Source organism: Dermochelys coriacea, chromosome 18 (assembly GCF_009764565.3).
Source record: "Dermochelys coriacea isolate rDerCor1 chromosome 18, rDerCor1.pri.v4, whole genome shotgun sequence".
Lineage (NCBI taxonomy): Eukaryota > Metazoa > Chordata > Testudines > Dermochelyidae > Dermochelys > Dermochelys coriacea.
In genome coordinates, this window is record NC_050085.1 from 8,441,762 (window position 1) to 8,467,288 (window position 25,527).

The 25,527-nt window shown below is 44.6% G+C and overlaps 2 protein-coding genes across 3 annotated transcripts in view; both read right to left on the minus strand.

The window, feature by feature from the left end:
- Nucleotides 1-10,883, minus strand: part of CAPZB (capping actin protein of muscle Z-line subunit beta) — a 105,727-nt gene extending 94,844 nt beyond the window's left edge. Inside the window, exon 1 of one of the 2 annotated variants that reach the window (XM_038376444.2) lies at nt 10,682-10,883. In XM_038376444.2, the coding sequence (XP_038232372.1) occupies nt 10,682-10,684 (3 nt within the window). In that variant the 5' untranslated portion in view covers nt 10,685-10,883. The remainder of the gene's footprint in view (nt 1-10,681) is intronic. The other variant, XM_038376443.2, reaches the window with a different exon arrangement.
- Nucleotides 10,884-21,869: 10,986 nt separating this feature from the next.
- On the minus strand, nt 21,870-23,981 carry LOC122457102 (zinc finger protein with KRAB and SCAN domains 2-like). The gene is made up of 3 exons (XM_043500198.1): nt 23,570-23,981; nt 22,854-22,902; nt 21,870-21,915 (listed from the first exon to the last, which is right to left on the minus strand). The coding sequence occupies exons 1-3, from the start codon at nt 23,949-23,951 to the stop codon at nt 21,870-21,872; spliced, it is 477 nt and encodes a 158-aa protein (XP_043356133.1). The 5' UTR covers nt 23,952-23,981.
- Between the last annotated feature and the right edge of the window lie 1,546 nt (nt 23,982-25,527).

A 25,527-nucleotide genomic window follows, 5' to 3' on the forward strand; every position in this document is an offset into this window, starting at 1 on the left:
GGTCCTGGGAGTTCTGGCACTCCCAACTCTAGGATCCAGAAAGAGATGGCAGCTCAGTAACTGTCATCTCTCCTTACAGGACAGGAAACTAATCTGGACTTGGGGGGGGGCGTGCCGGGAGTCACCCATTGTCCCAGCTACACTCTGAAAGGAGATATGGTACCTTGATAAGCAAGGTGGTCCTGGTTACCAAGCCAAGCCACCATCTCTTCCAGAACAGGGAGTCAGCTCAGAAGTATCAGAATGGCTTCAGCACTAGTGTTCATTCTGTTTGTCAATCCTATGCCCACATACACACATTGTCAGTTTTAAAGAAACTATCCATGCCATCAGCATTTGACAAAAACAAAAAACGAAACACCCCACCAGTGAGCTACTTTCTTGCTAAAATGAAACATGCTATCCAGCTACCTTTCAGAACATAAGAGTTTTGGGTTTTTTTTTTTTTTTTTGAAAGTTTACAAAAACAGGAGTGATTTACTCCAACACTTACATAGAAAACTGCAAAGTTATTTTGCACCTATTGTCACCCTTTTTAAAGTTTTTGTAACAAACACTGAAGTCCCCACAAAATTTTAAACTCAAACTGAAAACAAGAAGGCATCATATTCCTAATCTTGAAAATGGCTTTAAAGCCTATTCATGGCTCTGAAGACATTAGCTGGTTTGACCCAACTATTGTAGGCAGAGTACAAGCTTTCTCCTACCCCATACTCTAAAAGCAAAACAGGTTCTTGTTCAAAACTACCATTAAGAACAGAACTGAGGTTCACTACCAGAAGGACCAGCATTTACTCTGTAAAACTGTTCATGAGTAAGGATATGACTTCATCATGGAGCTCTGGGCTGCCAGCCCGCCCCTCTGCCGTGGGTGGTGGGGGGCTCCAGGCTGTCAGCCCGTCCCCTAGACAGGTCACAGACTTTTGTCAAATTTTTGTTTATTGCCTGCAACCTGTCTGTGACTTTTACTAAAAAAAAACCATGACAAAAATCTTAACCTTACTCATGAGGTATTTTTCAGATATTATTTTGAGCCATATGCTTACCACTAGAAGTTTTTTGCATAATTTCATCTTTTGGCAAGTTAAATTAAAGACGTAATCCCTCCTAGTTAAACAGATTTTCAACCAGCTACTTGATGTACAGTTTGATCTCTGCAATGCCCCTATGACAACTCCAGGACTTGACCTAGAAGGACTGCCCTTAACTACATGGGTTTTGAACAGTCATTCTGCAAGATATTTTGGTAAGTATTCAGTCACTTGTGTGAAAGTTGGTCAACTGCTAGTGCTACAAAGATTAGAGGAAGTGTACCCTGTGCATTTAGACAGGTTTCAGAGTAGCAACCGTGTTAGTCTGTATTCGCAAAAAGAAAAAGGAGTACTTGTGGCACCTTAGAGACTAACAAATTTATTAGAGCATAAGCTTTCATGAGCTACAGCTCACTTTCCACCAAATGCATCTGATGAAGTGAGCTGTAGCTCACGAAAGCTTATGCTCTAATAAATGTGTTAGTCTCTAAAGTGCCACAAGTACTCCTTTCCCTGTGCATTTAACAACACTTCACCATCCACCCTGGTTAGTTCATTTCCTGTTTTGGGGACGGTCATTCACACAGAAGCAAAGGAGGGAAACTTCTACATAAAGTGATTGTAAAACCAAAAGAATTGTCAGGAGAATTCATGTGCACATAAAGCACCAAAAGTACTTTTCACAAATTTCAAGCCGATTACGTTTTAAGATGATGTCTCTCTGGATATGTTTTCTGACTTGAGTTGGCTATCTTGATGTAAAACACATCCTTTCGCAGTGAAGAAAAAGTCTTTGGAAATAAATGCTTTCTAAATGAAAAGTATTCTGGATTTTTAGGCAAATTAATCTTACTGCAACAGTGCAGGATATTGATTCTAAAGCTTAAGTGTATGAAAAAAAAAAGTTGATGCTTTTTCTTCTCTCAATGTAAGAGATAAAAAAACTTGTAAGTTCACATTTGGACAATTCTGCAGCTAAGTTCCTGTGCAACGCAGTTTGCAAGAAGCTTCAATACAAGGCATGTGTGAGTAACAGCACTTTGAGAAGACATGAAGCCTTTTAGAGTACATCTACATCACAATTAAAATCTCAAGTCTGGCCCATGCCAGCTAACTGAGGCTTGCAGGGCATAGGGCTGTTTAATTGCAGCCTAGACTTCCAGGCTCAGGCTGTAGCCCAAGCACTGGGACCCTCGAAACTCAGAGTCTTAAAGCCCAAGCAACCTGAGTCCAAAAGTATACACTGCAACCTGCAGCCCAAGCTCTGTGAGCCCACATCAGCTGCCACAGGCCAGCCAGGGAAGTCTGACTGCAGGGTAGACATACCCAGAGAGAGCACACTACTTTATACCTGCTTGGAGCTTCTCATTAAAATCCTCCAGTTTTAGGCCTTGTTATTTGACACTAATGAACCATGAGAAAGAGCTTCCATTGCTACAAAAGTCTGTGCTAAGTGATCTGACAGAATAGGGTCAACCTAGTGCTTTTACAAGAAATAGAATGGCAATGATCTCATCTGCATTTCATATTTGGAACTGGTTTTCCATTGCAGGCTGTAGGAACAAAGGTCAACTTGGGTTTGCAATTCAAAGTGAAGAAACTAAAAGCAGCCTGTGAGACTATTGATCACTAACCTGCTGTTTTATAGGACATTAGTTGAAGCACCGTTATGCTTGCATGACTTTAGTTCTGACCTTCTATAGAGGTATCCAAAGACACAGAAGCTAGGAAGAACTGGACAAAACTGAAGGCTAAAACTAGAAACATACCTTGAGTAGTATTCTTGTTCAACTGCCAAGTTTATATATAAAGAGCTTTTAGTACTCCACTACAGAATTCTTTATTTCTAAGAAAACCTACCCTTACCATATATAGTTTCTTTTTAAGACGTTACTTCTGGAGGCTGCTGGCTCTACTTACTACACTGATAGGTGTACAATATTGAGATTGTAATAAAAAAGAAAAAAAACACACCACACACAAATCTGAATAATCTGACTAGCAACCAATTTTCTAAACTACTTACCTAACCTTCTTTGCAACTCAATGAACAATTGCTTTATCTAGCCCTTCACAGACCGACACATACCACGAGTTTCATGCCACAAAGAAGTGGAAGAACAACATTTAGAATAAGCCCCCATTGCACTGTTAGGAGAAAAACAGCAACTTTTTTAGTTTCACCTCTGCCTAAGTGGTACTAGACAGAGGTCTTCCAGGGGGTACATCAACACACCTAAATATTTGCCTAGCCATCAGGCTACCAAAAAAAAAAAAAAAACACTAGTAAAGTCAGTACAACTTAAATTTCATATAAAGACTTGTTTATACTGCCCTATATACACTGAAATACAAGTACAATATTTATATTCCAATTTTATAATTGGACAGTAAAAATAAGAAAGTCAGCAATTTCAGTAGTAGTGTGCTATGACACTTTTGTATTTTTATGTCTGGTTTTGTAAGCAAGTAGTTTTTAAGGGAGGTGAAACTTGGGGGGTATATAAGACAAATCAGACTCCTGAAAGGGGTACAGTATAGAATCATAGACTTTAAGGTCAGAAGGGACCATTATGATAGTCTAGTCTGACCACCTGCACAACACAGGCCACAGATCCACTCCTATAACAAACTCCTATGTCAGCTATGTCTGAGCTACTGAAGTCCTCAAATCATGGTTTAAAGACTTCAAGGTGCAGAGAATCCTCCAGCAAGTGACCCGTGCCCCATCTGCAGAGGAAGGCAAAAAAACCCCAGGGCCTCTGCCCGTGTGCCCTGGAGGAAAATTCCTTCCCGATCCCAGATATGGCGATCAGGTAAACCCTAAGCATCTGGGCAAGCCTCACCAGCCAGACACTCAGGAAAGAATGCTCTGTAGTAACTCAGATCCCACCTCATCTAACATCCCATCACAGGCCACTGGGCATATCTACCGCTAACAGTTGAAGATCAATTAATTGCCAAAAATTAGGCTATCCCATTATATCATCCCCTCCATAAACTTATCGAGTTTAATCTTGAAGCCTGATAGGTCTTTTGCCCCCACTGCTTCCCTTAGAAGGCTGTTCCAGAACTTCACTCCTCTGATGGTTAGAAACCTTCCTCTAATTTCAAGTCTAAGCTTCCTGATGGCCAGTTTATATCCATTTGTTCTTGTGTCCACATTGGTACTGAGCTTAAATAATTCTTCTCCCTCAGTGGTATTTATCCCTCTGATATATGATTGCTCTCTATAAATATCTCCTCTCAGACTTCTTTTGGTTAGGCTAAACAAGCCAAGCTCTTCGAGTCTCCTTTCGTAAGACAGGTTTTCCATTCCTCGGATCATCCAATAGTCTGGAAACGTTGAGAGCCAGAGTCTAGATAATATTTTTTTATTGCCTGTGCCACATAAACACAGCAAGAGGAGAGTATCAAACTGCAGGCACCAGCCATCTGAAGTAATGACAGGCCACTTTTAATTCAAGTATGCACCAGTGCAAAAATAACCAGGGAAGTCAGGTAGCAGGATATCAGTTTCAAACCGAGTACCTCTGTCAGCAGGACAGCCAGCCAAGTACCAGCTAAACAACCAACAAGATCTTCTTACAGAAGAAGAACAAAATTAATAGTGGGCTCTGGATTACTAAGGGTATATTTGCAGTGCAGAGTTAACCTTGGCTCTTACTCAGATGTTGCCCCAACCCCTTCTTGTTCTCATACAAAAAAGTCTCTCACTTAAGTGATGCTTTCACCCAGGATTAGCAAGCATAGCAAGAGGTGTAGTTTGCTTTCACACAAGCTGGTAACCAGTCCACTTTGCAGTGAAGACACAGACAACCCCTCGAGAGGTCTGAGTTGGAAGGGCCCTTGCTGAAGTAGTGTTGCCCACATAGCATCTTCTGCTTGGATGGGTGAAGACAGAGACCTTATTCCTTTGGTACAGACTGCACATGAAGAGGGAGGGCCCCAACCGGTTCAAAAAGGAATAGTGGCAGGCCCCTCACTCCCCTCCACAAGTCCAGAAGCGAGATCATGTGTGTGGCACTTGCCACTACTCGTTCAAATTGGAGACAGGTCCATGGCTGGCTAGAGCCACAGAAACAGGGCGTGGTCATAGGAACCTTTATATAGTGGTGTGCCTGATTCTCAAATGAATTTTTGTTCTGGCCACAATTTTGTCAGTCAAAAACATTATACTAGTGACAGTCTAGTCACATGGTTATTTGGAAGCATCATGTAAATACAAAAAATATTTACATGTAAAGAACATTAATAAGTTAACTTTTAAAAAAAATTAATTGTAACAAAAATGTTTTATGCCCCCACAAAAGTCATGGTGCCTGCACTTCATTGGACTAGGGCCCCAGATTGCCTTAGCTGAGCAGGGAGCTGTGCCAGGTCCAGAGCCTCTCTAAGTCTAAATAAAGGCTTTAAAAATACTTACATCAAGCACTGGAATGCCTCCACTCTGAAACATTTCAATGAAATAGCAACCCAAGTCTACAACTGAGATTTGACACAATACCCAAATTACAAGAAGGAGCACTAACTATTACCAGTTATATTTCACCTGCCAGTTACCAACATTAAAAGAGAACCCAAGTATAGTTCAGACTTCATCATACTTTTGGAAGTTCAGTAGTATGGATTCTTCATTTTTAGATTAAATTATAGAGGGGATTAAGTTTAATGATTCCCAAGAGAATTTCCAGGCAGCCAACTCTGAGCTGGAGTTAAACTTGAAAAGTCTGCCTACATGACTGGGGCAGAGGCTAGGTTGTTTGGGTATATTAACTGCATTTGTGTGTTTTCATACATCCAGATGTTTATAAAATTAAAATTCTAAGTTTTTAACATTTGTTTTTAAAAGTTATGCAACATTTTTGTAATTTTGTGTGCACTCAAACTTCATCATAACTAAACTTTTTGCCTAGAAATGTTTGTGCTTTCTGGACCCTATGCACAATGGAGCAATACAGGGTTTTTCACTCCCCAGAATCCCTGCCAGGGTGACATGGGAAAAGGAAGCCGCTTCTTTGCTCCTAGACACTTCCTCTTCACCACATTACTTGATGAGGCCAAGTTCCCCTCTTGAGTCTTCACATCACATTCCTCCTCCAGTTCTCCTCTTTCAACGTAGAAAATTTCTAATACACTTGCTTGTCTACTCTCTAGCTCCAGAGCATGAGGAGTCCTAAATCTCTCCCATCAGAGTGCTCCATGGTTTAAAACTTACCCATTCCTGCAAGTATAGTATGATATTTGGGTTTGATGAACTACCATAGCTGAGCACATACATGCACATCACAAAACCATGAAGTGGGAAGTGACAGGCAACTTTTGATTAAGTTGCATATCCACATCTTTAATTCTATTGCTCCAAATTATCTGAAAAAAGATGTATACCTAGATTTGTTAGTCTAAGGTGCAACAAGTCCTTTTCTTTTGCGGATAACACGGCTGCTAATCTTATTTTAAGCACTCCAATTTGAATAAGCATCATTGATGTGAAAACAGAGCTTAGCACAGAAGTTTGAAGCCCACCTTAATCAGGAGATCAATACAAACACCTTTCATAACTCCACAAGACATTTGCCCAAACATCCCAAAATTAATGCTGTAAAAATACTACACAATGGTAGACGTCCAGTCAAAGTACTGATTCTCTAGCAAGTGAGATTTAAAAAAAAAAAAAGCCACCAAACCCCACTCACATAAGATCATATACACTGATTTAAAAATCATCATATGTAACTATGGTAGAGAAATTCAGGTCCCCATGGAACCTAATTCAAGGAAGAGTAGGGGGTTATTTTTGTTTTACAGCTTGTGTTCACAGAACAGCACTAGAGTAAAAGGAGAATATAGACGCAGATGCATAGACCATATTCAGAAGCAAGCATCTATCCAGTCAAAACTGAATTAGACTGGTATGTTGCATGGTCAAATCTTGTAACAGATCCAGACATCACTACAGTAGTTCTGTGTCCTCACAGCTCTCATCAGCTGTCCATTGTAAAGCAAAGCAGATTGACAGAAAGCATAGTTGACAAAAGTACAAGTAGAAATTTAATAGGGCAGCAATGCCTGCCTCCTCCAAAAGGAGGCATTTCTCTGTGCAAGTACAGTACTAAATGCTCTAAAAATAGAGCCTAAGCTCAATATTACACTGTACATTTACTTTTACAGCTGGATGCTGAATAGCGTAATGCCATAGGACATCTATACCAAATATGAGGAAGTTATACCTGAATTACCCTAGTTTAGAGAATGAATTATTCTACAGATCAGTACAGCAGAACAAGGTAAACAAAGGTTTCAGAGTAGCAGCCGTGTTAGTCTGTATTCGCAAAAAGAAAAGGAGGACTTGTGGCACCTTAGAGACTAACAAATTTATTAGAGCATAAGCTTTCGTGAGCTACAGCTCACTTCATAAAAGGCACTGTGTAAGAGGACATATCATTGGGTTCAATACTAAAAGTTGATTTTCAAACTGAATGTCTCAATCTGATCAAAAGCAAATTTTCAACAAGTTTAAGATAAGTTAATTTACACACTTCATTTGAATACTAAGATTAGGTTGGATATTAGGAAACACTTTCACTAGGAGGGTGGTGAAGCACTGGTTACCTAGGGAGGTGGTAGAATCTCCTTCCTTAGAGGTTTTTAAGGTCAGGATTGACAAAGCCCTGGCTGGGATGATTTAGTTGGGGTCCTGCTTTGAGCAGGGGGTTGGACTAGATGACCTCCTGTGGTCCCTTCGAACCCTGATATTCTATGATCTTATGTGCTGTTCAAATTGTAAGTCAGTATTTCCCAAAGGATGGGGTACAAAGGACTAACCAGTGGGCATGGAAAACATAACCTACGACAGTAGGCCTTCAGCCTTACAGGATGGGGTTGAAAGAGGGGTGCATTTGGTTTGATTTTCTTACAGGGGATGGGGATCAGCTTTCAAAAATTCGGGAAACAGTGTCTTAAGTGCGAAAAGAAAAACTAAACCATCTAATAACACTGGTTTGCTAGCAGCTCCACAAACAGAGACTTATTTGTCAAGCACCAATGTGCCTGCACAACAGCCCTTTCCCTGAAAAAAATCTTAAACTGCTTAGAATAGGCAACAAAAACTACTTACCCTAGTATCAGCATTATACCCATGCATCACTAGCCATGCTTCAGTGCTTTTTAGCTACCTCACAAATTTTAACAGATGAAGTGCAGGCAATGATTCATTAGACAATTTAAATTGATATTTATTTAATTGGGGGAGGGGTACTCAGATTTTGTTTACACTTCTTTGCATGAGGTAGCAATAACAAAAAACTGAATGTTTGTGAGCACATTTAGAATCATGTATCTACTATCTTGAACATGCTGCCATTGGAGTTTATGTAGTCTGGCAAGGAAGCTTTTAATTATGCAAGCCATGACTGGATTCCATCCTCCGATGACTTACAATGGGGTCCGAGTCTTGGTTGGGGCCTCTAGAAACTACTGTAATACACAACATAAATATTTAAATTGTACAGCAAGTGCAAATCCTTATTACCAGCTGATTTGAGGAAAAATAAAGGACTGTGCCTTAAAGTTCTTAAAAGCACCAGTGAAGGTTTCAGATACCGATACTGCATAGTAGTAGTCCCCAAAACAAAGTATTATTTTACAATATCAGTAGTGTCTTCTCAACCAGTCTTCATATAGCTATATTAATTCCCTTTACACCTTCAACTGTAAGATTCAAACTATTCTACCACCACTCTGGGGCCTCAGTCTCCCTATGAATGCAGGGACATCCCTCACACATGAAGCTGCATTACCTTAAGTGGGGCTCTACACAGAAACGAGATTACATCAGATCCTTGGTCACTGTTGCCAGTCTTGTGCTTGTTTATATCTGAAGTACCTAATGGAATCTATGAAAAGTAAAAATTGCTGTCCATTTTAAACAAACTTCAGAATAGTTGGAAGATATTGAGAAAACAGGTTATTCCATTCACTAAGTGGGCCTCAGATCTCCTTATACAAGACTGAGCAAACCTATGTATCCACATAAGAAAATAAAATTCACAGTCATGATATGGTCTTGCAAGTGAGCTGACTTTTCCTGCATTTTGCACATTCTTAGAGCTAAGTACAGACTTTCCTAGGAGGAAAGATCAGCTTATCCTTCAAGATGTTTTCCTAGTATCAGGTATTAAAATTATTTACTGAATTTTCAGTCCACTTTAATAAAGAAGTCTGCATGTTTTGCTGAGAAGCCCAAGCCTTATAATGACAATTCAAGTAAGCAGCAATAACAATTTAGCCAGGCATCTTTCTTAAGGGTTGCTACTATATAATCACAATAGCTAATTTTAAAAGCTACAGCTGCATAGTTACATTTGTTCTTCAGTAAAAATACACAAATTACACTTCCATTTAAAACACGGGATTAGAGTACCAGTCCTGAAAAGCTGTAAAGGACTAAACAGTATATGTTCATTTGATAATATAACAGAAATGGACAGGTTTCAGAGTAGTAGCCACGTTAGTCTGTATTCGCAAAAAGAAAAGGAGTACTTGTGGCACCTTAGAGACTAACAAATTTATTAGAGCATAAGCTTTCGTGAGCTACAGCTCACTTCATCAGATGCACTCTCCTTACAGTGTGTATGATAAACCCATTGTTTCATGTTCTCTGTGTGTGTATATATCAATCTCCCCTCTGTTTTTTCCACCATATGCATCCGATCAAGTGAGCTGGAGCTCACAAAAGCTTATGCTCTAATAAATTTGTTAGTCTCTAAGGTGCCACAAGTACTCTTTCTTTTTTCAGAAATGGACAGTGAGTTGTAAAACAAGCTACCTAAACATTTTAGCACATGCGCTGTTGACTCGTGAAATCTTAGCATTCAGAAATTAAGCTTTGCAGTAGTTCACAACATCTGTTAAGAACTCCAGTACCTCATCTGTTACAAACATCAAGAAGACTCTCATTCTCACCATTGTAGCTGACATCACCCTTCTAACCTCCTGAGGTCAAGGTTTAAAGAGGAGACTCACTCACTATGTCAGACACCACACGCCTGGAGCCTTTTCTTCCTCCTCCAAGCCTCTCCCCTTGCAACACCATGCAGCCCTCCAGGCACCTGCTAACACATCTAGTCCCTCACCACCAAATCACACTAGCAGAGCGCCCCAACCCTACCCTTCCCACTCTCCAGCCCTGAAAGCATACCTCCCCCTCCCCCCAACATCATGTAGACCCTGGAGCCACCTCTTCCCAGACCCTCCCCAAATCATCATCCAACCCGGTCACAGCCCTTCCCGCACTACTCTCCAGCCACGAAATCCCTCCTCACTTCCCAGCACCACCTACCGGGAACTTGCTCAGAGCCCCAGGCAACCCATGCCCGCTCCGCCCGGGAGCAGGAAGCGCAACGGGCCCCGCCTTAGGAAGGGGGCCTCCCCGCCCAGGGCACCCATTGCGGGCCAGGCTGCACGGGGAAGGATGTGACTGGGAGCGAGGGGGAACCATGCGACAAACGGGGGGGGCCCCCCCAGGGGCCGGGGAACAGAACCGAGCGAGGGGCGACAGCCCCCGGGGAAGAGCGCACAGGGAGCTGGGCGCCAGGGTAAGCGTGGGGGCAGCCCCGCTCCGGCGGCCCTCAGCTCCGAGCTGCTCTTACCATGATGGCTCCGCTGGGCTGGGCTCTAGCAACGGCGGCGGCTCCCGGTCCCGTCCGGTCTCTCTCTGAGCCAGGCCGCAGCCCTGCCACTTCCGCCGTGCCCGTTGCCTAGGAGTGCACATCCGGGTCACTACCGTTCGGCCCCACCCATCGCCGCACGCAACCAATCAGAACGCGGTTCGCGGGCCATCGCCAAGTATGGAGCGCAGCACGGGTCCTGCGGGGGGAAGGGAGAAGCGAGGAGTGGGAGAGACCATTCTCTCCCCTGGGGGGACAGAAGAGCTCAACCAAGACAGAATGAGGGGGAAGGGAGAGGCAAACCCGAGGGAGGGGGAGTTGAGATGGGGCGAGGGGAACAAACGTGGAGGAGAGAGCTCGGGGGTGGGGGGAAGACGGGGGGGGGGGCAGGAGGGAGCAACCAACTGCAGGGAGCGTGGGGGAGCCAGAAGGGAGGAGAGTGACCAATCCGGGCAGGGAGGAGGAGAGACCCAAGCCATGGGCAAAGGGGTATGCGGGCAGGAGGGTGTGGGGAGTGTCGCTGTGTGATGAAGTGAGCTGTAGCTCACGAAAGCTTATGCTCTAATAAATTTCTTAGTCTCTAAGGAGCCACAAGTCCTCCTTTTCTTTTTGCTGTGTGAAATGTTACCCTTTGGGCTTCAGAGTAATCTTGTTCCTTTGACGTACACAGGCGGCCAACCCCCTCTCTCGCAGCTGCTGTTTCAGGCTGCCTGCAGACTCAGACAGGCGTCACTGCATGTGTTTAAACTTGGGGTCGGGTTTGGAAGGCTTTTCCCAGCGGTAAGGGCGAGGTGTAGGTATAAGCTGAAAAAATGTTAAAACAATGTGCCCTCAAAACTTAGGAAATGGGAGAATAAAGGTTGCTCATGCAACTGGGATTTGGTCCCTTTGTGCGTATGCATTATGATACCGTCTTTAATTACATTATTACATAATATTTTTCCACAGGACCTCCGGCTCAAGTCAATGCATGAGACGGATGGTGGTCATTGAGTAAGCCAAAAGAAAAGGAGGACTTGAGGCACCTTAGAAACAAAATATTGAATATCTGCTTACTCAATGACAGGTTTCAGAGTAGCAGCCATGTTAGTCTGTATTCACAAAAAGAAAAGGAGTACTTGTGGCATCTTAGAGACTAACAAATTTATTAGAGCATAAGCTTTCGTGAGCTACAGCTCACTTCATCGGATGCATATGGTGGAAAAAACAGAGGGGAGATTGATATACACACACAGAGAACATGAAACAATGGGTTTATCATACACACTGTAAGGAGAGTGCATCCGATGAAGTGAGCTGTAGCTCACGAAAGCTTATGCTCTAATAAATTTGTTAGTCTCTAAGGTGCCACAAGTACTCCTTTTCTTTTTGCGAATACAGACTAACACGGCTGCTACTCTGAAACCTGTCATTGAGTAAGCAGATATTCAATATTTTGTTTTAGCCTTATTGTTTAATGTGCGACCCCAGGCTTTATTCAAACACTACTCAAAACCTCCTCTGAAAACAGAAATATTAATTTCCACGTGGGCTTTTCTGTGGGGCATATCCCCATATATCTGAGCACTTCACAAACATTAATGAATTTAATTCCACAACACTTCTGTGAAGAGAAGGAGTGGTGTTATTTCCATTTTACAGATGGAAAACTGAGACAGAGATATTAAAGTCAGAAGTGTCTACTATTTTTGGGTGCCCAGTTTGAGGTGTTTAAGTCCTGATTTTTCAGAATACTGAGTATTACAAAAAAGTTCTTGTGTTCAAAGCACAGCTTCCATTGACTTCAGTTGTAGCCGTGAGTGCTCCGTACTTCTGCAACTCAAACCCCAGTTCAACTGTACAGCAAATATAACTCCACTGAAGTCAGGAGAGTAACACCAAGGGAGAACTGGCCCATTTCATGGCAGCACTTTCCTGTATAGCTTTTTTGGAACAAGTGTTTGGCCCGTGTTTCACAAGAGTTGGAGTGCCAGGTTCCGCAGGACCCTCTGTTAGTGCTTTTTGGCATCCAAATTGCATACTTGACCCTAGCATAAACCAAAAACCCTTTTGTCGCTCCATTTACTTTTCTCAGCCTGGAGGTGCTTGCTGTGGAAACTGGAAATGCTGACGAGGAGTCACAAAATGCTTCCTCTTCTGATGTAATGTCATTGGAGCTGGTATGAAATTCTCTGATATGTTGTGGGAGTGCAACACTTGCATTAAGATTGTAACAGAAACTCTGCATTCTTTGGGGAATTACTTCAAATTTTCCATGGATATAATATCATGCCTGTATACCCTTCTGGCTGGAGATGATGAGGGAACAGCTCTAATTTGACTCTACTAGGTTAACACCATTGTCCATTGCTTGAACCTAAATCTCATTAAATATATCAGAAATGTTACAGTATTTTTCAAAGGGAAGAGCTCTGCCGTTGTTGATTTGTATTTAATGTAACATAGCATAAACTAAGCAGCTGCAAATTTCAGTTTTGAAAATGGATAGGTTTTCAGACAAGTTTTAGTGCACACTTACCACAGCTACTAGGTGAACTGGATAATAGTACCTACATTGTGATAAATAGGTGACTTTTCATGAAAAGTTACCCAAATTGCACATATGTCATCTGTCACTGCACATGCAAATTAGATATGCAGTTGTGCACATTTTGAATTTGCCTGACAATCTTTTTAGCTCAGTGACAGGGGGCCCCTGGAAAGTGGAAAGTTATTAGGCTGTATCATTGGGGAAACGCTAGAAGGGGTATCACTTGGGGCATTTAAAACTAGACTGGGCAAAACATTATCACATGTACAGTAGGGAATAATCTTGCACTATCTTGTAGGTGGGTTATGGACCTAATATCATTTTTCTAGCGCTATGTTCCATGGACCAGATCCTCAGCTAGTGTAAATAAGTATAGCTTCATTGAGGAGATTAGCAGTATGTCCATTTACACCAGGTGATGACTGATCCTATGACTTTTGCCTCAAAACACCATAGGTAGGCCAGCACTATCAGGCTGTATATTTAGTTGGGCTCAGGCCCAGCCTCCTTGCTTATAGGCTGTAATTGCACCTTGCTGTTCAGCAAAGGAACATACAGCAGGAGACGGAAATTGCAGCCTGGTTTATTTTAAAAAATTTCCAAAGTCCAAATGAACTTTGAGGCCAAGAGGATGTTTTTCTTTGTGGCAGAAATACAAGCATCCTGGACTTTATTTTCCTGCTAGAAGGTATAAAGAAGAATAAACAGCTGCTTTCTGTTTTCCCAGAAATATTTGCATTAAGATGATCTGCGAATTCTTGCTCAAATTGATGGAACATCTCTTTAAATGAGGACCAGCTGCTTGCTCTGCTTGTTTATGGCACGACATGCTTGAAGGACTTTTTTTGTTTATTAAGATGTGGGATCAGAGTCTTTCTGGTAAGCTGTAATTTGCAATCTGGGTGATATCTTAATAAGGAGAGAGTTTTGTGTATGTAACTATAGTTGCCGCCATCTCACCCTCTGCTGTGATTTGCTGAGATACTATCAGTTAAGTAAGGCTTGGCTGGATCAGTTTGTGAATGGGAGACCTGCAAAAATGTGTAAGCATTGGAGGAGGTGGTGGTAGTGATTTCAGGAGTTCATATTGCATCAAAGTAAGGCAGGGGTGGGCAAACTTTTTGGCCTGAGGGCCACATCTCGGTATGGAAATTGTATGGCGGGTCATGAATGCTCATGACATTGGGGTGCAGGAGGCGGTGAGGGTTCTGGCTGGGGGGGCGGGCTCTGGAGTGGGGCCAGAAATGAGTTCAGGGTGCAGGAAGGTGCTCCAGTCTGGGACTGAGGAGTTCGGAGGGCAGGAGGGGGATCAGGGCTAGGGTAAGGAGATTGGGGCACAGGCTCCAGGCAGCGCTTACCTCAAGCAGCTCCTGGAAGCAGCGACATGTCCCCCCTCCGGCTCCTACTGGAGGCACAGCCAGGCAGCTCTGTACAGTGCCCCGTCTGCAGGCACCGTTCCTGCAGCTCCCATTGCTGTGGTTCCTGGCCAATGGGAGCTGCAGAGCTGGTGCTTGGGGTAGGGGCACCATGTGGAGCCCCCTAGTTGCCCCTACACATAGGAGCCTGAAGGGGGGACATGCCGCTGCTTCTGGGAGCCCTGCAGACCCATGGCAAGAGTGGAGCAGGGCAAGCCCCCGACCCCGCTCCCTCACAGGAGCTCAAGGGCCACATTAGAAGGTCTGATGGGCTGGACACAGCCCGCAGGCCATAGTTTTCCAACCCCTGATGTAAGGGGTACTGTGTTACTGAAGGTGCCCTCTTTATTATGAGACCTAAAAAAAAGGGGGGGAGCACTTCTCGCTTGGAGCCATTAAAGATCTCATAGCACTTATTTGCAGAGAGTATGTGATGCTAGTTAACCCTAATGTCTTGGGGCAATTTACACTTGGGTAGTTATACAGTCCTTCCCTAAATTCTTTTTGCAGTTTTCAGTTGGTTACAGGATTTTTTCCTCTATCCTACGTTGTTGCAAAGTAATTCCTTTGCTCTGTTAAACAGCTGTTGTGTTCCTCCTCAGAGGTGTATACATTTCAGGGCTGGGTGAAGTGATCTTGTTACATTTGTCTCTGTATTATTTTTGATTTGTCTTAAAAGAGCCATGCATATTTATGTTTCCCTGGTAATAATAATAATCAATAGATAATTTGTGTATTGGTTTTGAAAGCATGGAGATGAAAGGCAATATATGTGTATGAGGCCAAAAGAAAAGGAGTACTTGTGGCACCTTAGAGACTAACACATTTATTTGAGCATAAGCTTTCGTGAGCTACAGCTCACTTCATCGGATGCATTCGGTGGAAAATACAGCGGGGAGATTTATATACACACACAGAGAACATGAAACAATGGGTTTTATCATACACACTGTAAGGAGAGTGATCACTTAAGATGAGCTATTACCAGCAGGAAGGTGTGGGGGAAGGAGGGAAAACCTTTTGTGGTGATAATCAAGGTAGGCCATTTCCAGCAGTTAACAAGAACGTCTGAGGAACCGTGGGGGGAGAAATAACATGGGGAAATAGTTTTACTTTGTGTAATGACTCATCCACTCCCAGTCTCTATTCAGGCCTAAGTTAATTGTATCCAGTTTGCAAATTAATTCCAATTCAGCAGTCTCTCGTTGGAGTCTGTTTTAGAAGGTTTTTTTGTTGAAGGATAGCCACTCTCAGGTCTGTAATCGAGTGACCAGAGAGATTGAAGTGTTCTCCGACTGGTTTTTGAATGTTATAATTCTTGACGTCTGATTTGTGTCCATTTATTCTTTTACGTAGAGACTGTCCAGTTTGACCAGTGTACATGGCAGGGGGCATTGCTGGCACATGATGGCATATATCACATTGGTAGATGCGCAGGTGAACGAGCCTCTGATAGTGTGGCTGATGTGATTAGGCCCTATGATGGTGTCCCCTGAATAGATATGTGGACAGAGTTGGCAACGGGCTTTGTTGCAAGGATAGGTTCCTGGGTTAGTGGTTCTGTTGTGTGGTGTGTGGTTGCTGGTGAGTATTTGCTTCAGGTTGGGGGACTGTCTGCGAGCAAGGACTGGCCTGTCTCCCAAGATCTGTGAGAGTGATGGGTCGTCCTTCAGGATAGGTTGTAGATCTTTGATGATGCGTTGGAGAGGTTTTAGTTGGGGACTGAAGGTGATGGCTAGTGGCGTTCTGTTATTTTCTTTGTTGGGCCTGTCCTGTAGTAGGTGACTTCTGGGTACTCTTCTGGCTCTGTCAATCTGTTTCTTCACTTCAGCAGGTGGGTATTGTAGTTGTAAGAATGCATGATAGAGATCTTGTAGGTGTTTGTCTCTGTCTGAGGGGTTGGAGCAAATGCGGTTATATCGTAGAGCTTGGCTGTAGACAATGGATCCTGTGGTGTGATCTGGATGAAAGCTAGAGGCATATAGGTAGGAATAGCAGTCAGTAGGTTTCCGATATAGGGTGGTGTTTATGTGACCATCGCTTATTAGCACCGTAGTGTCCAGGAAGTGGATCTCTTGTGTGGACTGGTCCAGGCTGAGGTTGATGGTGGGATGGAAATTGTTGAAATCATAGTGGAATTCCTCAAGGGCTTCTTTTCGACTGGTTTTCTCTTAACTAAGAGAAACAAATTCAGTTGGGAATGCTGTGGTATTGTTGACAACAAAGAGTGAGATGAGTTTACCCAGTTCTGTTGTGTAGCACACTAATGTAAAGGCAACTGATAGACAGCTGGAATAAAGCGGAAATGGGAAGTCCTCTGAGTCTGTGTTCAGGGAAATTCCTGACACTGACATGGTGCTGTACTAAAAAGAGTGAAAACTGAAGAAAGCAATGGGAAGCACAGGATGGAATCAAGGTTTAAACATTACCCAAGAGAAGAGACTTCAGGATATGGTCACATGTAAAGGATACACCTCAAGAGGCAGCTAAGGAAGCCATCTTTCTGGGACCCATAAGGCAGGATGAGGAAATGAGGAGGACAGAGGGCAAGATGGATAAATGTTATTAGCAGCAGGGATTTGTGAGAGTGGAAAGTGAGTTATGGACAGGAACCAGATTTCTATTGCTGTGTACTTTTACACCATTTACACCAGTGTAATTTACTACTGTTTACACCAGTGGTGCAAAGTACTACTACACATTAGTACCAATTTTTCCCAGCACCGGTGGGTGCTCAACCTCCCCCACCCCAACTCCACCCCTGCCCCGCCCCCATTCCAACCCCTTCCCCAAAGTCTCCACCTCCTCCCTGCCCCTATTGGACTCCTTCTTCAAATCCCTGCCCCGGCCCCACCTCTTCCCCAGCACACCACGATCCCGCTCCTCCCACATCCCTCCCAGAGCTTGCCACTGTGAAACAACTGTTTTGCAGGGGCAAGCGCTGGGAGCTAGGGGGAGAAGCGGGGATGCGGCGCACTCAGGGGAGGAGGCGGAGCGGAGGCAGAGGTGAGCTGTGGTGGGGAGCTGCTGCACTCACCAATTTTTCCCCATGGGTGCTCCAGCCCTGGAGCACCCATGATGTCGGTGCCTATGCTACTACATTGGAATGGTAACATCTGATACCCCCTTTGCACTGGTGTAAATGCCTGCACTGTGTGCACAGCAACAGAGAATCAGACCTTTAGAGTTGCAGGAGTCTACCAGGGGAGACAAGTTGACGAGCAAGACTTCAGTTAGAGGGAGGAGGCTCAGAGCCCAGAGAGATTAATTCTGTTTCCAGCCCTGCTACTTACTTGGTGTGTGAGCTTGGGCAACCAACTCAACTTCTCTGTAACTCATCTGCTAAGCGGAGATGCTACTTGCATCTAAAAGGTATTTTGAGATCTTTGAATGGAAAAGGTGCTACATGAATGTAAGATGATATTATTTTTATTTAAACATCAACAGGTAAGATGTTGATGCTAAAGATTAATTAAGATCCAGTGGCATATGGATGTCTCAACACAGCTGTGCATTGATTACAACCACAAGAAAACAAGACATTCAAGATCTGGCTTTTGTCACCAGGTTCAGTTGCAGAAGAAATGTTTGGGCGGGGGCAGAGGGAGATACCGGTAGCACCGGACTGAAGAGAGAGGAAAACGATGGTGGATTAGCTGTTTCACTACCTCCAGAGATAGCACCTTGCTCAGTTCCATTGGATCAAGGTTTAGTATACTGCATACATCTCCTTCAAATGATGATATAGGATCATCCACCACAAGAAAAACTGAATGCGTTCCGAGGGGCTTAGGGTCAGGCACAGAGTGTCTTAAAAATTAGAGGAATATAAACAAAGGAGACAAACAATGATGTCAGTTGACAGCTTAATAGTTCTGCAAGGTCAGATTCATGTGCAATTAATAACAGGGCTTTTGATCTTGCAACCAGTGACTATAAAATCCATGTGCTTTCCCTGTAAACTTGACTGTATTTAAGGAAGCAAAAGGATAAATACTTTTTATTAGCATTATGAAGTGCTTTCACATTAAGCCAGAACTTTGTAAAGCATTTGTGGTCTGACATGACATGCTTTTAATGTCATCCTCCTGCATGTATGGAATGCATGGTGAAATGCTTTCTATGGTCTTTATTCCAGTGCTTAGCATGGGTCAGGGAAGCTGCATGGAAGAGCTTATTGGCTTTGTGACAGAGGTCCTACAGAAAACTTTTTTGAGTTAATTGAATTTTCATTTTCTTCCTCTGTAAAAAAATAAAACTAAATAAAAGCTCCCCACATCAGCTATTTATTTGTTTTAAGCTTGTGGCAATTTAAAAGCATATGAGCTTTCATGAGGACTTCTCATAAACCCACTGTATTCTGAAATTCAATTTACCGCTGAAAGAGCCTCCATTTCTAGCCATGGTAAAGGGACAGTTCTGTGGTTTTGATCGCTCAGAATTTGTAAACCAGTGACACTGGCTGGCTTGAGGCTGAGAACCTGAGTGCTTCTTGGAAATATAAAGAGCAAAAACGGTGTTTCAAAGATACTCACAAAGCTACCCAATGGTTTTGAATTCCACACTCAACCCCACAGATAGAGTATTCTAGCAGCACTCGCACCAATGCCAAATATAGAGGTAAAATAACCTCTCTACTCCTATTTGCAATTCCCCCATTTATGCATTCCAGGATTGCATTAGCTCTTTTGGCCACAGCGTCACATTGGGAGCTCAAGTTCAGCTGATTATCTACCATGACCCCAAAATCTTTTTCGGAGTCACTGGTTCTCAGGATAGAATCCCCCATCCTGTAAGTATGGCCTACATTCTTTGTTCCTAGGTGTATACATTTATGATTAGCCATAATAAAATACATATTGTTTGCTTGCGCCCAGTTTACCAATTCTGAATCAGTAACCTGTTCTCTTCATTATTTTCCACTCCTTAAAATTATGTGACACCTGCAAACTTGATCTGTGATGATTTTATGTTTTCCTCCAAGTCATTAATACAAATGTTAAATGTGGTTAAAGTAAGAAGAAGATAATAAACATTATGATTTTTATTTATGACAGTAGTACCTAGAGGCCCAGTTGAGATCAGAGCTCCAATGTACAAACATGTAAGACAGGGGTGGCCGATCTGAGCCTGAGAAGGAGCCAAAATTTACCAATATACATTGCCAAAGAGCCACAGTAATACGTCAGCGGCCCCCCATCAGCTCCCCTCCTCCCCCACCCCGCTCCCAGCACCTCCCGCCTACCGGCAGCCCCACCGATCTGCGCCTCCCCCTCCCGCCCCACACCTCCTGATCAGCTGTCTTATGGCATGCAGGAGGCTCTGGGGGGGGAAGAGGGAGGAGCGAGGGCACAACAGACTCAGGGGAGAGGGCAGGAAGGGGTGGAATGGCGGGAGGGCCTGTGGCAGAGCCAGAGGTTGAGCAGTGAGCGCCCCCTGGCACATTGGAAAGTTGGCGCCTGTAGCTCCAGCCTGGGAGTCGGTGCCTATACAAGGAGCCGCATATTAACTTCTGAAGAGCCACATTTGGCTCCGGAGCCACAGGTTGGCCACCCCGACAAGAGATAGTCTCTGCCCTGAAGAACTTACAATCTAAATAGGTAAGACAAGGAATGAGTGAAAATAAAATAAGTATCACTATCCCATTTTATAGATAGAGAAACAGGCTCAGTGACTTTCCTAATGTTACACAGGGAGAATCTGAGATGGAGGAATAGACCCCTGAGATCCAGTCCATTGCCTTAACCATACAGCCTATCTTCCTTTTGGCATTATGTAGTGTTCCTGTGCACTGTCAAAGAGTTGCTTTATTTCACCCCAGCAGTGGTCAGTCACATATTAGGAGCCCCTGTTGTACTGAGACATGCCTTGGAATCCTTTGCAAATGTGCCCTGGGGCATGGCTACACTTGCAGATGTAGAGCGCTGAGAGTTAAACCCACCTTCGTACAGCGCAGTAGGGAAAGTGCTGCAGTCGGCACTGACAGCTGCAAGCACACTGGCGTGGCTGCATTTGCGGCACTTGCAGCGGCATTGGGAGCAGTGCATTGTGGGCAGCTATCCCACAGAGCAACTCTTCCCAGTCTGGCGCTGTGGCTTGTGGGAAGGGGGTGGGGAGTGCGGGGCATTCTGTGTCCTGTCCCAACGCCCCATAATGCATCGGTTCGCATCCCAGAATTTCCTTTGCTGCCGTCCACTTTTGGTGCCATCTTTCAACGGTTTTTGTACTGCACACTCTGTCTTCCCTTTCCATCTGCGGGAATGGAGCCCAAACTGCTGAGGAATATGCTGATGAGTCTTGCCAGCACGTCACATTTGGCAGTCAAGTTATTCCTTAAGATCCAAAGTGACAGTGAGGACTCCAACTATGATATCAACTTGAGTAACACAAACCACACGAGTTTGCTTGTGGCATTCACAAACATGCTTGCCACTATAGAATGCCACTTTTGGGCTCGGGAAACAGGTTCTGAGTGGTGGGATCACATCGTCATGCAAGTCTGGGATGAAGAGTAGTGGCTGCAGAACTTTTGGATGAGAAAAGCCACTTTCATGGGACTGTGTGAGGAGCTCCCCCCCACCCTGTGGCACAAGGACACGAGATTGAGAGCTGCCCTGATGGTGGAGAAGCGGATAGCTATTGCAATCTGGAAGCTGGCAACTCCAGACAGCTACCGATCGGTCGCTAACCAGTTTGGAGTGGGGAAGTCGACTGTTGGAATCATGTTTATGTAAGATTGCAGGGCCATTAATCACATCCTGCTCAGAAGAGCCGTGACTCCAGGTAACATGCATGACATTTTGGCTGGCTTTGCACAAATGGGTTTCCCTAACTGTGGAGGGGTGATAGATGGGACGCATATTCCAATTCTGGCACCAGCCCACCTAGCCTCTGAGTACGTTAATCAGAAGGGCTATTTCTCTATGGTTCTCCAGGCGCTTGTGGATCACCGTGTTTCATTGACATAAACGCAGGCTGGCCCAGAAAGGTGCATGACACACACATCTTTCATAACACCGGCCTGTTCAGGAAGCTGCAAGCCGGGACTTTTTTCCCAGACCAGAAGATAACCGTAGGGGAAGTTGAAATGCCCATTGTGATCCTTGGAGATCCCACTTACCCTTTGATGCCGTGGCTCATGAAATCCTACACAGGAAGCCTTAACAGCAGCAAGGAGCGGTTCAACAACAGGTGAGCCAGTGCAGAATGACCGTGAAGTGTGCTTTTAGCTGTTTAAAGGGTCACTGGCGCTCTCTATATGGGAAGCTGGACTTGGCCGATAACAGCATCACCGCGGTTATATCCGCATGCTATACCCTCCATAACATTTGTGAAGGGAAAGATTCACTCAGGCATGGAACTTGGAGGTTCAATACCTGGAGGCTGAATTTGAACAGCCAGAGAGCAGGGCTATTAGAGGGGCCCAGCCCAGGGCTGCAAGGTTTAGGGATGCCTTGAGGGAGCAATTTGAGGCTGAAAGCCAACACTAATGTCTGGTGTGGTGCCCTGCATGGGAGTGAAGTGTGGTAGGAATCTGTGTTTGCTACATATGATACACTGACTTGCAGTACCTATTGCTTTCCTGGGCTAAGGTTTCTTTTATGTTAATGTTATGCAATAATAAAGAATGTTTTCAAAGCTAAAAAATCAATTTATTAAAAAGAAACACAACACAACTGCTTGGGAAACACAAAGGGCAAAGGGGTGGGGTGGGGAACGGTACAATCACAGATTTGCGTATGTCCTGTCTGGAGTGCTGTGCAATGCGTGCTGCACTTCAGGATGGCTATACTGCATGGTGATGGGGGTTGAGTACAGTGGATAAGGGTCACAGTTTTCAGGGCTGGGTGGTGAAGCTACAGGTGTTGGAGGCAGCAGGTGGCGGTAAGAACCCTGATGTTGAGGAAAGTGGTTTGGAGGTGACATGGTGGCACAAGGGAAAGAGTTTTGATACAAGGGCTGCAGGGGCCTGCGGGCGTGGTAGTGCTCCACCTGCATGGCTACGAGCGCCTGGATCAAGTCCGCTTGGTGCTCTATGATGCTTATCAGCTGCTCTGTGCTTTGGTGCCAGTGAGCCGCATTCTGCGGGCGGACCCTCTTTTTACTCTCCCGCCACTCCTGTACTTTTTTATTTTCATTAGTTGAATGCTGCAGGACTTCATGCAGCATGTCCTCTTGGCTTCTACGTGGCCTCTTCCTGATTCTTTGCAGCCTCTCAGCTGTTGATAACATGGACAGCTGAGATCTCAAGGTTGCATCTGTAAAGGCAAAATGCAACACTTAACAGAGGCAGCATTGTTCACATCAGACAGAGCAATGATTCCCCTGTACTGAAGGGCAAGCACAGTCTACACAATAGCATAATTTGCCTGTCCCAAAGCGAGCACACATAACCCACGGGAACCCCAAAATGGTGAGTAAGCACAGGTTCAAGTGTGACTGATTGTTTCACGGCTGTACTGTCCTCTGGGTTTCTGTGCCTTGGGGAGAGCCAACAGTGGAAGGGGTCCCCTATATTGAACACTGTCCCCACATTTTCCACAGGAATTTGTCCTGGAAGATATCTCGCTGCTGAGGGTGACCAGGGAAGCAAGGGAGGGTCTTCTACTGCAATGGGGCTTCCACCCTGGCCCACATGCAGCTTGCCTGTGTGCGGCAATGGTCCCCCCGCTCCTCACGGTACAGGGGTATGAACAAGTTAGCCTTACTGGAATGAGGACAACAGTGGGTCTCCCAAAAAACCTGCGCAAGTGCATTGCCCGAGTTCTGGCTGAGACCTTTGAAGAGATCACTGAGGCCGATTACCGCGATGTGAGAGAGCACATCAACGCCCTATTCCGCATCTCGGCATGCATGCAGCCCTAACCCTCCTCGCCCCAAGAGCCCGCACCGAATAACTTCCTTCCCAAAATAAAAACCACTTACCGGGAACCTCCTCTGGTGTCTGTCCTTCCCCAAGCTCCGGCCACCGCGACTGGCTACCTTCCTCCTGTCTTGAGAACAGCTCCTGGCTGCATGAATCTAGGGATTCTGAGGTGTCTTTCTCTGCTGGAGCACCCTCGCTCCTGCTTTGCTGCTCCTCCTCCTCTCGCCTTGTTGAACTAGCCTCTGAAGTGTCCATAGTGGTACTCAGCATGGAGGTGGGGTCGCCCCCAAGTATCGCGTCCAGCTCTTTGTAGAAATGGCAGGTCACAAGGGCAGCACCGGAGCAACTGTTTTCCTCGTGGGCTTTGTGGTAGGCATTCTGCAGCTCCTTCACTTTAACCCTGCACTGCAGAGCGACCCGGTCATGGCCCCTTTCCATCATGGCCCTTGATATCTGCCCAAAGGTATCATAATTCCTGTGGCTGGAGCGCAGCTGGGACTGGACAGCTTCCTCCCCCCCAAACACTGATGAGGTCCAGCACCTCGCCATTGCTCCATACTGGGGCTCGCCTGGCACGTGGAGGCATGGTCACCTGGAAAGATTTGCTGAGAGCACTCCACGCCTGGCTGAGCAAACAGGAAGGGGATTTTCAAAATTCACAGAGAATTTAAAGGGCAGGTCTGATGGTTGGTAGAGGGCAGGGCAGTAGAGTTCAAAGTGATGACCAGAGTGGCTAGCACAGGCATTGTGGGATACTTCTGGAGGCCAACCACAGTGCAATAACAGACCAGGGCATCCACACTGGCGCCGTGGCGCTCTAGTGTTGGTGCAGCAAACGTTATTCCATGCGCTGAGGTGGAGTACCAGCAGAGCTGCAGCTGCAGAGACAGAGCACTCTACGTGCCTTGCCAGTGTGGACGGGGAGTGAGCTAGTGAGCCTGAGGCTCCTTTATTGCACTGTTACTCGCAAGTGTAGCCAAGCCCCTAGAAGGTATCCTGCAGTGGTGCTTCACATGAAGTGCCGGAGCAGATAGGTAAATGATTCTGAGGCACACCTGTGATCTCCCCATCATGACTAAGGAAAAATAGGGATACCCCTTCAGTGGGGGACTGCCACACAATTAGAAATTACAGCCAGAGAAGTGCATTTTGGGACTAATGGCTCTTTTTAGAAGTATTGTCCTAGATGGCTGCCTAATATATTAGCCTGTACTTACAAATCACTCGCTTGCTTAAGAGGCCAGGCAAAATTTCAGAAACAGCCAAAGTGAGATTAGTTCTCAGAAGAACTTCTCTCAGACTTGCTCAGTGAGTATACCTTGTCATTAAAAAAGAATCAAGGAGAGGCTGATTAAATGCACCAGACAGAAACAAAACTTTCCATTCCCTTGCTTTTTCCTTGACACATTGTACTTCCTTTGGAACTTACCAGTATGATAGTCAACAGAATCACAGAGGCCTAGATTCTTTTTTAACACCGGAGTCATAGTTCACTGGTCAGAATGTGTATGGAATTAGCCACTGATGTAGAGCAATGGAAAAGATTAATTTATAGAACTGAAAAATTTGTGTCCATTTGCCGTCTTGTTAGGAAAGCTCTATCAATATGGTCTTTTTACTACAAAACAAACCACAAAAGCTATCACAGCACAGTACAGCTCAAATAAAGTCAGAAGCATCATATTGGTGCTTAGATACCAGAGAGAGAGAGAGAGTGGTATCTTTGAACATGTGAGTTTGCAAAAACTCAAATCAGTCTTTCCACATGAATGCAACTTCCAACTGAATGTTTGGGGGCAAACTTCACAATCATAGCACAAGCAACTTGAAACAGAATGAGCAACCAGCTGTTATAGAAGTTGTTCCATTTTCCAAAGTTCCACTTCATTCAGCTTTACCTGAGGACTGTAACTATTAATACAGCTTACTGATGAAGATTACATTACATCAGCCTTGCAAAATTGTTGTGAAAAATGTATTTCCCCAGGCACAAAATCTACTTGCCCATTACCATGAA

Bases quoted from the DNA above. Each gene is read 5' to 3' on its own strand.
- LOC122457102 (XM_043500198.1), bottom strand. From the start codon at position 23,951: ATGATGGAAAGGGGCCATGACCGGGTCGCTCTGCAGTGCAGGGTTAAA. The intron at 22,903-23,569 runs GTAAGTGGTTTT...TTGCCTTTACAG, and splicing joins GACACCAGAGGAGGTTCCCG to ATGCAACCTTGAGATCTCAG. The intron at 21,916-22,853 runs GCAAAGAATCAG...TTATCGGCCAAG, and splicing joins TTATCAACAGCTGAGAGGCT to TCCAGCTTCCCATATAGAGA.